This window comes from Ochotona princeps, chromosome 13, assembly GCF_030435755.1.
Source record: "Ochotona princeps isolate mOchPri1 chromosome 13, mOchPri1.hap1, whole genome shotgun sequence".
In the NCBI taxonomy this organism is placed as follows: Eukaryota; Metazoa; Chordata; class Mammalia; order Lagomorpha; family Ochotonidae; genus Ochotona; species Ochotona princeps.
This window is the reverse complement of record NC_080844.1, coordinates 44967092-44979470: the sequence shown is the minus strand read 5'-3', so window position 1 is coordinate 44979470 and position 12379 is coordinate 44967092. Positions and strand designations below refer to the sequence as shown.

Sequence of the window (12379 nt, the reverse complement as noted above, 5' to 3'; positions counted from 1 at the left end):
TCTGGTGCTGGGGAGGCCAGAGCACAGCAGGGTGCTGGACTGGGTCAGAGAGGGGAAAAAAAAGTTTCTTACTTAGGAACCCCCAAGGGAAAAGGGGCTGCTACCATAGACTTGGGCTCTAAGAGCACAGTCCGAGTCTGTGGGAAGGAGGGCAGGCTCACCCACCATTCCCAGCACCGGTGAACCCTAAGGAAAAACCCAGCTGGCTCCCAAATGCAGGTTTGAGATTTATCTCCTGTATCTCCTGTCCATGCCCAAGTCCTCCAATGTTTTCATCAAGTTCTCACTCAGCCTCCATTCTGAGATTCTGAGTTGTAGAGTGAGGTGTAGTGGGGAGAAGGAATGAGACATGTTCCCAAGCATCACCTCAGGGTTCACCCTGGGATGGGCCTGGGTTTCCAGGGAGCCAGGAGATGGGCACTGTTCCTCTCTCTCACGGCCAGCACCGTGTAGGGGCCATCTGCAGTCCCTGGAGCTCCAAAAGAGGCATGAAAGAGGAGTCTGCACATGTATCCACTCCTGGGAGCTCCTATGAAGGTGTCTGCCCCAAGCTGGCCCTCAGTGACCTCAGGTAGAGGCAGAGACAAAGCTTTCCACCATGCATGCTCTGGCTTTTGGAAAGTACCTAATACTTTGACGCCACAGACCAGGGAGCCTTAATCCCACGTGGGTGGCTCAGGAAAGAAGTTTGGCCTTGGCGGGGGGTGGGGGGGTGAGGGGGTAGGGGGAGTACAGGGTAGCCGGAAGGATGAGGACACCACTGTTGAGGGCAGAGGGAGAGGCACCTAGAATTGGTTTGTCACTGGGGGATTCTGTAAATGCAACCTGCTCACCAGGGTGTCCCCACCCGCCTGTCGGAAAAGTACTCCTTTGCCATGATTGCAGTCTACTTGTTAATTAGAATCACTCTATCACGGTAGCATGTATTTGATTGTCTGCCTCCCTACATACACACACTCCTGAAAATAATCATGGAGTTTACAGACACCAGATTTTGTTCCACTGTCCAAGCACGTAGAGCAGTGTCCGCAAAGATACCACGGGTGATCGAGTTGTGCGTACAACTTAATGTATGGGCAGACGGATGGACAGGTGTGTGAATGCACGGGTAGGGGGACAGACTGGCAGGTGGATGAATGGATCAATGTTACGCATTTGCAGGCTGTGAGACACGCACAGAAAAGCACAGAAAGCCAGAAATTCCCTTTCCAGTTTTCAGCTTGGGCAATCCCCCAGAGACGGCGGTTCCCGAAGAGGGGCTCCCCGGCTAGGAAACCGGCTGGGGGCATCGCGGGGGTGGCAACGGAGGTGGGCTGCGGGGCCGAGGCCAGGGAGCCCGGCAGCCCGCAGCGTGGTGCCCTGACGCACGCTGGGCTCCGAGTCTTTTAAAGTTTCGGGCGAGGCGAGGGAAAGGAGGGCGTTCGCCCCCCAAGCCCCGCTCCGCCAGTCTCCCGCTAGGCCATTCTGGACTTGTCCGCGGCGCATCCTGGGCGGTCAGAGGGCTCAGGAGGGCTTCCCGGCTGGCCTCCCTCCCCCTCTTCGCGTCCCTCCGGCTCCCCAGCCAGGCGGCCTCCACCCCCTCCTGCAAGGGCGAAATTGCTAAACTTGTAGCAATAATGACCCTGCATTCAGGCTGCCGACTCCCGCTGAACAGCTCCGCGCCCCGGCCAGCCGGGTCTAATCAGTGCGCCCCTCCCTGCTGCCCGCCCAGCCCCCTGGCACCCCCTCCCCCAGCGCACAAGAAACGGGGAACAAAACCCGCGCGCATTTCTCCGTCCCTCTGTTGAGCAGACTACAGCACAAAGCCCCCGCTCTGAGAAGCAATGGGGAGCTGGGGCGGGGGACGTCAATCCGACGCGCTGGGGTTTTTGTTCGCCCAGGGGACCTCGCCTTCCTACCACACCTTTTGTTCGGGACTCCAATAAAAAGCCATTCTTTCCGCACCTTCCCGGCCCGGAGCCGGCTTTCAGCAAGGCCCGGCCCCACAATGGTGCGGCGCTCTGAGGCCTCCCCATTCACCCGCCTTGGCACGCTCACAATCGGCCGTGTGGCAGCACAGGCCTCGCGCAGGCATTCTCGGCAAGTGACAAGGAGCCGCATAAAGCCGCGGCCGCCGGGGGAGAAAGGCGGGCGGCCGAGGGGGAGCGCTCAGCCGCGGCGGGGCGCACCCTGCGTCCCCGGGCGCGCTGGAAGGCCCGGCGGCGGCGGCCGAGGAGGGAGCTGCCTTCTCGCAGCCCGCGGCTAGGCCTAGGGGAGAACCTTCACCTTTCCCCGGCGACCCTAGAATCGAAAGCCAAGGATCCCAACGATCTTCTTGCTTACCGGACAGCGTCCAGAAAAAGTTGGGGGTGGAGAGTAGGATTATAAAGCCCTGGACCTCAAAAGGCCTAATCTCTGACCTGCCCTCCCCACAAAAGGGAAGTTAGTGAGCAAAACCGTGGAGAGCCTGGACGCGCAGCCCGAGCCTGGCTCCGCCAAGTCCAGGCCTGAGATCGTCCCGGGAGGGCGGCCTTCCCTCCGCGTCGTCTTCCCCGTCCCTTTCGGCGCCGCTCCCCTCCACAAAGGCCCGAGGCAGCCAAGGGTTGGAAATATTGCACCTTGTTTATTGACTCCTGTAGTGTGTGGCAGCGCTGTGTACACGGCGTGTGGATACAGTTACATAGAAATAATATGTGCTGGATACAGATACGAAACAGAAAGGGATCTGGTCACCTCTCGAAGGGCCACGGTCCCGGATTCCTCCAGCGGCCCCGCTCAACCTCTTATCTCCTGTGGCCGGTTTTCCTCCCAGAGTCCTACCTCACCCCCTTGGGCCCTCAGGGAATCCGGGCCAGAGCCAGGTCGGCTGTGGAGGGAAGCGGCTGGAAAACGAAGGTTGACTGTGGTGGGCGACCCAGCCGCCAAGGATGGGGAGGCCCGGAGATGTCTTAAACCACGACCTCCCCTTGTTCTCTTCTTTAGGCTTTCCTCTCCCTTGGACTCCCTGCCGACACTTCGGGGGACCCGTGGCAAGGCCGGAGTGCGTGCGGAGAGCCGGAAAGACTGTTCTTGCTTGGAGAGAATTCAGCGCAGCCAGTCTAGGCTTCCCGCACTGCCTGGGGCCGCCGCCTCCGGACTCACAGTCCACTTGTCTGTCTCTGAGACAGTCCTGCCACCGGACCTGGGCATCCTCCTCGCCCCAGACCGCTTCCCAGGCCTCGGGTGGGCTAGGGGAGCGAGATGTGTCTTTTTTTTTTTTAACGAGGGGATGTGGCCCAGGAATCAGGTCTCGTGTTTTTGAGTCCTGCGGCGCCAGATTGCGGCGGGGCGCTGGCTGCATGAATCTGCCTCGTCTCTACCAGGCCCGAATGCCCTGCAAGGTGCCTTGCGCACACGCGGCCCCGGCGGCCGCGCCCTGGTGCAAGGGCTGCGCGCCACCGCCGCCAAAACCGCCCAGGTTGCTCACGTTCACGAAAGGTCCTCCCCCAGCCACGCTGCAGGCGGGTGGCATGGCCGTCGTCGCCGCGGAGGCCCCACTGCCGGCTCCCCCACCTCCGCCGCCGCCGCCCGCCGGGTACGCACAGCCATAGCTGCCACTGTAGGCCGCGGCGGCGGCAGCAGCGGCGGCGGCGGCGGCGGCCGCGGCCGAGTTCCCATAACCGTAGGCAGGGAAGCTGTTGTAGGAGTAGGCGCTGGCGCCCACGCTGTAGGGCGCGCCGTAGGCCTGCGCGCTGGGCGTGACGCACGGCTTGCCGTCCCGCACCAGCACCGGCACCGCCACTCGGCGCGGCGGAGGCGGCGGTGCGTGCGCGCCCAGCTCCAGGGACTTGTCCTGCCGCTGTCTCTTGCACTTGTACCTGCGATTCTGGAACCAGATTTTCACTTGCGTGGACGTGAGTTTCAGGCTGCTAGCCAGGTGCTCACGCTCGGGCGCCGACAGGTATCGCTGCTGCTTGAACCTGCGCTCCAGCTCAAAGACCTGAGCTTGCGAGAAGAGGACCCGTGGCTTCCGGCGGCTGCGCGGCTTCGGCCTCTCGCTCTCGTCCGCCGCCTCACAGTCTCCGGCCGCCTCCAGAGGTTTCTTCAGCGGGCAGCTTTCTGTGAAACAAGCACAACAGCAGCGTTCAGGAGCTGTTTGCGTCCTGGCCTCGCGCGGCTCCCTGACCTGCTGCGCCGCGGTTCCTTTCGGTGACCGGGGAGGAACAAGCAGTCGTTGACCGCCGGGGCCATTGGGAGAGCTGGAGAACCCTGCGACAGCGCCAGTGCCCTCGGCGGGGTGGAGTAGCGAGCGCGCGCCTGTTAGAAACCTGAGCCACTGCTGAGGGAGAGGTTATGCCCTGTGTTAAACGCTCCACGTGCTAAGCACTGTTTTCCCGTTGGAAACAGATCCCAAATTTGCAACCTCGGCTGCCTTCCCCGTCGCGCCGGGTGGCTGAAGCTGCCTGAGCGTGTCGCAGCGTCCGCTAACCTCTTTCCGTTGGAAATGCCCGAGCCTTACCCAGCGCCTGGCCCCGCGGCTGCTATGTGCTTATAGAGGACTATATATGCAAATGTGTGCGTGACGGTGTCTGCATTACCTCAGGGAAGGAAAAAAAAAGTTTGCGTGTAGGCGGTTTCGCGGAGGTTTCAGGCCCAGAGGAGCTATCGGAGCAGAGCCTGGGCCTCTGACCCTCCAAACCTCCTCTGGTGGAGGAGGTTGGGTGGGAAGAGAATCTTAACAGTGAAACCTCTGAAAACGCTTCCTTGGGGGTGAGCTGGGGTGTTACTCAGCTATGCGTTCTCCCTGCCCATCCCACGCACCCCAAAACTACGGTGGGCGGTTTTCTTGGGGATCCGCAGCCTGGGACACAAAGCAGAACAGCTGGAGTCTCAGAGGTGTGAGAGTCAGGGGGCGCGTAAAAGCTAGTATTCTCACGCACACCCCACTGTGCCCTCCCTCTGTGCTAGAGCATAGACGCGGATCCCCAAGCTGAAAAGTGAGGGGTCCACCCAATCTGCGTCCTGTGGGACGCAGGAGCCACAACCTGCCAGAGGAGGGACAGCTGCCCTAATCTCCCAGGCCCATTTCAGGACGCAAGGACAGTGCAGGAGCCTACCCTTTCTTGAAGGGTGGGGTATTTTTTGCAGTGAGAAGGTCCCTATTAGAGGGGAAGAGCCCACGCTGGCCAGTGGTTGAGGGCCGGCGGCCGTACCCGTGGGGCTTCTCCAGCAGTTGACTTTTCCTAGGGAGCTGTGCTGGCTCCGGCTTGGTAGTAGTCGTTGTCAGGGTGGCCGCGACCTCCCCCCACCTGCCCCGGCCCCCAACAGGTACCTGCGCCAGGCGGAGCTGGCGACAACCGACCCCAGCGGAGGTACGGCGTGGCCCCAGCCAAAAGGTTAAAGGGGCAGACAGCGGTGCTGGCCAAGGTTTACTTTGGGGCATATATATTTTGCGGGCGCTCGGCCACCTCCGCTTCAGGTGCGATTCCTTTCCAACCCCCGCCCCCGCTACTCACTTTGACTCCTCTCCCTGCGGACCTCGGACTCCTCTTCGTGTTCCTTGGGCCCGCCGCATGAGTCTCGCAGCACTGTGTGGACAAAGCTCTGCGGACAGAGCCCCGCGTCTCCGTGCGTGTCGGCTGCGGCCAGAGAGTTCAAATAGGACAGTTTGTCACCCTCCTCATCCTCGTCCTCGTCCCCTCCGTCTGAGAACTGCGCCCCCTCGGCGGCGGCCAGCATGCAGGGCGCCGAGTGGAAGTGCTGCTCCAAGTCCGCCTGTAAGTGCGCTCCGTGGAAGTGCTGCTGTTGCTCCAGATTCAAAATGTCTTTGACTGAGAAAGGGGTGGAGGTGACCGGGCTTGGTAACATCATCAGGGCCACTTAATTGTCCAGTCCAAATACTCAATAAATCCCGACGGGGGCGGGGAGGCAGCGCGGCGGCTGCAGCTCTCCCTCCTGGACTCTGCCGCCGCTGCCGACTCGGACTTTTTTTGACAGACGCGGTCCCGCTGCAGTCTAAACCGCCTCCATTGGCCGGGACCTGGGGGTCTGGGTTTTGTTACAGCCACTGCAGAGACTGGGGCCGGGGCTGCCGAGCCTCTGGCCGGGGGCTCTCGCGTCACGCCGAGGGGCGGAGTGCGCGCCAAGCCTCCGTCCCCATTGGATCGGGCGCCCGCAGGACACGCCCTCCCCGCCGCGTACAGGGCGCCGAGGCCGCGGTGCCACCAGAAATAAACGAGAACCAGACCCGTAGCGGTGGAGTCCCAGGCGCTGCGGGCCGGGCCGCGCTGACCCGAGTGGCCAGACCACAATCCTTCCTCACCCCAGCCCACTCCCAGGCTCCAACCCCCGCCTGGCTGCACCTTCCTGATCAGAGCTAGTTCGGGGGTGGGGGCTTTGGTGGCTGAGAATCAACTCCCGGGAAGATTACCCACCCTCCCCAGAAGTGTGGAGCCGGGAAAGTTTTCCGGCGAGTTGCACCAGGCGCAGGATCCACCGTTGTTGTCTTCGGATGAAAGGACGTCTTGTCCATTGCTACCTGAGGCCTCAGAGCAAGCCGCCCTCTCCGCCTGGGATGTCTTTCTGCCCTGGTCTGTTCTCCGAGGCGGTGTTCAAGGAGCACCTCCCACGAAGACGCACTCCTCGGTCCCCTGGCCCCAGGGCCTCTCTTGCGCCTCTGCACTTGCAGGTCCCTTTAGCAATTTTAGCAATTAAGTTAGTGGTGTCACTGATGGCTTCCCACCTAGTTTTGTAGCTGAATGCACCTGCCGGACACCCTGGTTAGACTGCAAGCCTCTACCTCCCCCTCCGAGGGCAGGGTCCCTGTAGGTTGCTTTTTGCTCCTGTGGTTTTCTCAGCTGCTGTCCAGAACAGGTATGTGAAAACATGATGGGTGTACTGACAGCTCTAGGTTCGAATCCTGGTCTTTCTCAGTGTGTGGCCTGGGGCGTGGCAAAACCTCAGTTTCCACTTCTCGAAAGAGATGAATAGCTTCTTCAGGGTTATCAGGGTTAAATAGGGCAAGACACACCAGAGACCTAATACAGCGATGCTTCTGGCTCAGGGTCGGCTCAAAGGTCACCGCAGGCTGCCCTGGCGTGTGCCGTGGCCCTGAGGGCTACATGCACTAGGTGGCCCCACGCAGATCTGACAGCAAGATCTGTCCTTGCAAGGGTAGGGGCCCAGAAGTCCCGGGTGTCTTCCGCCTATTGAAATGGGGTGCCCGAGCCTAGGACTGGCTTTTCACATTTGTTGACCCACGGGTCTTCTGGGGTCCTGGTGAGTTCACAGTGGGTTTTTTTTAGGGGGGCAAGTAGAAACTCATGAGATCCCCCAGAGATTCAGGAAACTCGCGCGCGCGGGATGATCATCTTTCCCCTCTACAGTAGGCATTCGCACCAGCCACCACGCCCAGCGCTGGGAGGAGCAGCGCGGGCCTAGAAAAAAAAAATGGGGGCCTGTTCCCGCCCAACCGTAGCGCCCCTCATCCGGCCACAGCCGCCCCAAGCGATTTTTGGCGGTAAGGATGGCAGAACTGGGAAAGATTGTGCTCAACTGGAAGAGGCACATACCAGGTGCAAGGGCTGCTGACGAGGCCTTGGGACAGCGGCGGCTGGCACTGGGTTCGAGGGGAGACGAAAGTGGGGAGCGACCCTGCGAAGGGTGGGGGTGCACCACTGGGAAACAAATGGGTGCCCTAGGTCAAGCAGAGAGACCCTGTCTGGATGGTGGGGTGGAGAGGCGGGGCTATTCGAAAGGGGGCGGAAATGTTGTGGGGGGTAGCTCTTGGGGCCGCCTGGGGAGCCTGGATGAGGTGCACCCCACGTGCGACGGGGCAGTCGGAGGGCAGTGGGTAGAGACCCTCGGTGGGCTGGGCTTCGCACTCCACGGCCGGCCCTCAGCAGTAGGGGCATCAGTGCCTTTCCACTTTAAATCTTCAAACTCTTGGCGCCCTAGAGGCAGGCTGGTGTTTCCAAATCAGGCGCGAATCTGCTCCAGGAAGAAGGCACCTGGTTTGGCCATGGATCCGGGGCGCCCGAACGCAGTGACCCAGAGACAGCCGTGGCGGTGAGTGCGCAGCGCTTCGGGTTGGGAGGCCTTGGCGCGTGCAGGCGTCCCCTTCGGAGCGCACAGCCGGGAATTGGTGCTCGGGCTCCACTCCCCCAACCTACCCCCAGGGCAAAAAACACCTGGGGGGGGGGAGAATTTGCACCTTCCACCCCCTGCCCGTCCTGTCCCCATACCCCCGACTTTCTCCGGCTCTTTGGTGATTTCAAGATTTGGAAAAAGACAAAAGCCAGCAAAAAAACACTTTTCTCTTCCTGGTTTCCAAGGGAAGCCGGGATTTCTCTTGGCTACATTTCCTTTCTTCGTCAGCCCAGCGGCACCTCCCTCCCGGGCCTTCCCTAACTCTCACAGGTCTCAAACCTGTGGCTTGAGACCACAGCCCGGACAAAACGGCCTTCTGGGCCGGGGGGCGCGGAGACACGCTCACACCGGAGCGCCAAGAGTCTTACCACACGCAGCCCAACACCGGCCCCTTTAGCTCACTGACCGCCTCGGCCACTAGCAGGCAGGTGCCCATTGCAGGACCTGAGCCACGGTGCTGCCTGGCTTCGCCGGAGCACAGAGGGTCGGAGGCCTACGGAGACTCGGAACCCAGAGGCCTAGTGAACGCCTTCTACATCCCATCCCCCCCCCCCCAACTTTTCCCTCCTCCACCGCAGATGGAGAGAGAAAATGAAACTTCTACGCTAATGCGTCCCTAGGGTTGATCTTGGTTTAGGGCCAGAGAACAGGGATTCCAGGGTGCTCCTGCTACCCTTTCTTGTCTGATTTCCCGATCTCGAGGATCCCGCCGGGTCAGTCCTGCCTCGTTGGTCCCTTTCCCAGCAAGCCAGGCCTCGGTGCACCGCGCTGCAGAGGACCGCGGACTGCGGTCGTCACTTACCGGCTCTTGGGACTCCAGTTCCAACGAGGATCCAGTTTCCAGAGCATGCGGGGTATTTGCATCTCCTGGTGTGAGGAGGGGATCTTTGCAATCCGCGAGCTGTGTTCAACTAATAATGGGTTTTCGTTCCAGACTGTTTAGCTAATTACTGTCAGATAAGGTAAATATTGGTTGCATCCATGGGAGCGTGTGATTTGATTTTAATCGAGTGTATCTGCCGTGGTATGCTTTTGTCTCATTGTCCATTTATGCGACTCCTCCTCCCTGGGGTATATGATTAATGATCATCGTTAAATGGTGGCAAATTCCTTGAGGCGGAAGTACCATATAGTTGCATAAATGATAAATTTAAACATATCCTAAAAAAAAAAGAAAAACCTTGTTCTAAACCATGACAGCAAATACATTACCAAGAGAAAATGTGATAATTCTTTGAAGCCTGTGAAATGTCCTTGTAACTGTTATTCTATACACAAATGTTACTTAAAGCATACGTGAATCTAGGCAGTCTGCGGATGCTTTGAGTTACTTAAGCCTCTGCGTACCTTGTTGCCTCCCAGCTAGTCCAGTGGCCATTTAATTATGTAACCAAAGCCGCAACAAAGTCGAAAGTTACGGCGGCTTTCTAATCTAAATGTAACACCATTATCAGAAGTGATTCTTTCAGATTGTGAAAAATCACCCCATGCTGGAATTAAGCTGAACAAAGTTGGACATTTCTGGTGAATGTCCCTACTATTTTACTGCTCTCCTAGAATTTCACATTCAATGATATCTTAGGGAAAAAGGCAAAACAGTGTTAAATGCACCGTGTTATTTTATTGTTGGTGGTAGGGATGTAGGGTGTGTGTGTGTGTGTGTGTGTGTGTGTGTGTTTAGATCTTGGGAAAACAATCCAAAATATTTGAGAAATCTAGAGGTGTTTTGGTTGTGAGGAAGACGGATATATGTTCTACTTTTAAAATGTCAACTAGATTGGAATGCCCTAGAAAGCATGAAATTGATCTAATTTCTAGGGAGTACTTTTTCCTTGAAGTAATTTTGTAACATATTTTAAATATTGTGCTATATATTAGACTCTGTGTATTTGCATAAATGCCAGGCGTCGCTGAATTTTATTTGGACTCAGATTTTCTGAATAATCTGTCATTTCTCTTACCTGGGAGAAAATCTGTTCAAATTCAGAAATTCTATACAGCTGCTTGTTAATTACCAGACTTTTTCGGAGAAAGTGAGTTTCGATTTCTCCTGGAGAGGGTTTTTCTCGAGTATCTGTGTATCTGCCTCCCACCCCAACTTCTGAAGACAAAAATGTAAATTGAGGCTTCTGGTCCAAGCAGATTATTTTCTGTTCATAAAACACTGTGCCTTTGTCGAAGAAAATCATCAGTTCACTATTATTTTTTTCGAACAATGCTCAAGCGAGGGACACGTGAACAGAAATTTATTTTTATGATTTGTTGGTGTTATTTGGGAATGCAGTGAGCAGTTTTAACTTCAGGATTAAATGGGAATTCTGAGTGCATTCCTTAACTTTTTTTTTTCTTTGGGTGTAAATTTAACTTCTGTAGAGATTTGTTAACGTGTACAGACTTTTAAAAATGCAATCTGACTTCAGAGGGGCGTTGCCAGTTTGGACAATTGATTCTGGTAAACCAGGGCGCCGGCCTGCTCCCCGTGGCTCCAGGGCATTGACGTGGGGAGTCTCCAGGCACAAATGCTTCCTGGGGCTTCCCGGGAGACACCTCCGCCTCCTGGGACGTAAATGGCTTTCTCCAAATGCCCCTGGGGGGACGAGTGCCCGCAAACGCATCTGAGAGCCAGAGACCACCCTGCCTCAGTGGAGGAAGAAGCGTTTGCCGCGGCTGGGTCTCGTCCGGCGGAGAAGGTCCGGAACCCAGGCCCGCGTCGGCAGTGCGATTCCCCAGCTGCAGCGAGACCTTCGCGGTCAGCTGAGGGCGACGACTGCGCCCCTGGCCATCCCCTGGGCCCAGACTCCTGAAGCTCCTGGGGCGTCCAACAATTACCACTGCCGGGGCAGCAGTCTCGGTTCGCCCGATCCCAAGCGAGCTTTTGGTCTGGCTGGGCGGTGACCGGGGACCGGTCGTGGAAAGGCCCGAGGCCCCTGGTTGGCGCGCCTCACCTGGGCACACAGCCGCAGGATGAGACGGCGGGAAGCGCCTCGGGAGCCTCGTTCAAGCCGGGAACTTGGGGGCCTGGGGCCGTGCTTGGTGGAGACGCCCGGGTCTGCGGCCCGGCGGCTCCAGGCTGCAGGAACTTGGGGCTGGGGCCTCTTGGTGCAACCCGCGCATTTAGTGAGTGCCAAGGCAGCCAACAGTGCAGGAGCTTCCCCGCGCCGCCGCGTAGCTCTCCAGCTGCCTGCCTAGGGTCCGGGGGCGCAGTGAGAAAGGCCGGGAGACTTGGCCCGCCGCGCGGGTTGGATCTTTGTCCTGAACCTTCCGGTAGGTTCTCAGGCTCCCCTGGCCCTCCCTTCTTCCCAGGAGGAAGGTCTTACCTCTCCAGGATCGCCTGCAGAGACCCCGTGAAGCTTTTGCTGGGGGTCCTGCAGTTCCAGCAGCCTCACCGCCTTCATCTCCCCTTCGCTGTCCTTCCCCCTTTCCGGCCCCTTCCTCTTCCTCGGAGCCCCTCCTCCTTCTCCACGTTTCCCCCTTCCTCTTTCCTCACTCTCCCTTTCCCACACTGCCCTCCTCCTTTCCCTCTCTCACCTCCCTCCCCATCTCCTCAGCTTCCTCCCACCCGCCCAGGTCTCCACTCCTACCCACCTGTCTCACTCTCCTTCCACAGACCTCTTCCCGCCCCATCTTATTAAATCCCCATTCTCCTCCCTTTGTAAAGGACAAATCTGATTCGGGCCCCTAGCGCAGGTGTTTGAGAGCGGAGGAACCTGGGGTTGCAAAATAAGGCATTTAGCCCAGTGGGGCAAGATCCATCCTTGCTGGGCTCCAGACCCTCCCCCCCTTCCTTCCACTCAGGGCTGGCTCTTAGGAGTTGCCCTGCACCTGGGGCCTGCGAAGAGGTTCCAGCCCTGGCTCTCAGCAGCCTCTGCAGTGGCCAGCGTGGCAAGCTTGGCTGCCCCTTCCTGGAAATCCCCACTCCAGGCAGCTCCTGAGCGGCTCCTGAGCAGTCTCCTTCTATCGTGGAAGTGTTAGGGAGACTGGAACAGAACGGGGGTGATGAACAACAGGAGGGTTCCTGGGTCCCCAGGCTTGGGCCAGGCCATTCCCAGCCCACACTGTACTGAGGTAAGAGTAGAGGGGAGCAGACTGGCTCCCTCCCGTTAGACAAGGTGGTTGGCCTTGAGATCTCCCCAGCTGGGAGCTACTTCTGGGGTTGCTTTTAAAACTAGAGGTCAAATCTGAGAAAGTAGAGTGGAGTCCTTAGTTTTTCAAACCAGTCAACAAGAGTGAAGACTCTGGGTTTAGCCATTATCTCTCTCAGCCTCTTGGAGCT

General features: G+C 58.3%; 2 protein-coding genes and 1 long non-coding RNA gene across 3 annotated transcripts in view; all 3 read right to left on the bottom strand.

Moving 5' to 3' along the window:
* LOC131481628 (uncharacterized) overlaps positions 1–2100 on the bottom strand; it is a 46987-nt gene extending 44887 nt beyond the window's left edge. Inside the window, exon 1 of the mRNA XM_058671089.1 lies at positions 1899–2100. Within this exon, the coding sequence (XP_058527072.1) occupies positions 1899–2100 (202 nt within the window). The remainder of the gene's footprint in view (positions 1–1898) is intronic.
* Positions 2101–3272: 1172 nt separating this feature from the next.
* On the bottom strand, positions 3273–6261 carry NKX2-3 (NK2 homeobox 3). Its single transcript, XM_004579972.2, has 2 exons — positions 5475–6261; positions 3273–4077 (listed from the first exon to the last, which is right to left on the bottom strand). Exons 1-2 carry the CDS (start codon positions 5827–5829, stop codon positions 3335–3337), a joined length of 1098 nt encoding a protein of 365 aa, XP_004580029.2. The 5' UTR covers positions 5830–6261; the 3' UTR covers positions 3273–3334.
* Positions 6262–6310: 49 nt separating this feature from the next.
* On the bottom strand, positions 6311–11637 carry LOC131481692 (uncharacterized). The gene is made up of 3 exons (XR_009246512.1): positions 11424–11637; positions 8909–9267; positions 6311–6722 (listed from the first exon to the last, which is right to left on the bottom strand). It is a non-coding gene; the product is annotated as an uncharacterized LOC131481692 (long non-coding RNA).
* Positions 11638–12379: the final 742 nt, after the last annotated feature.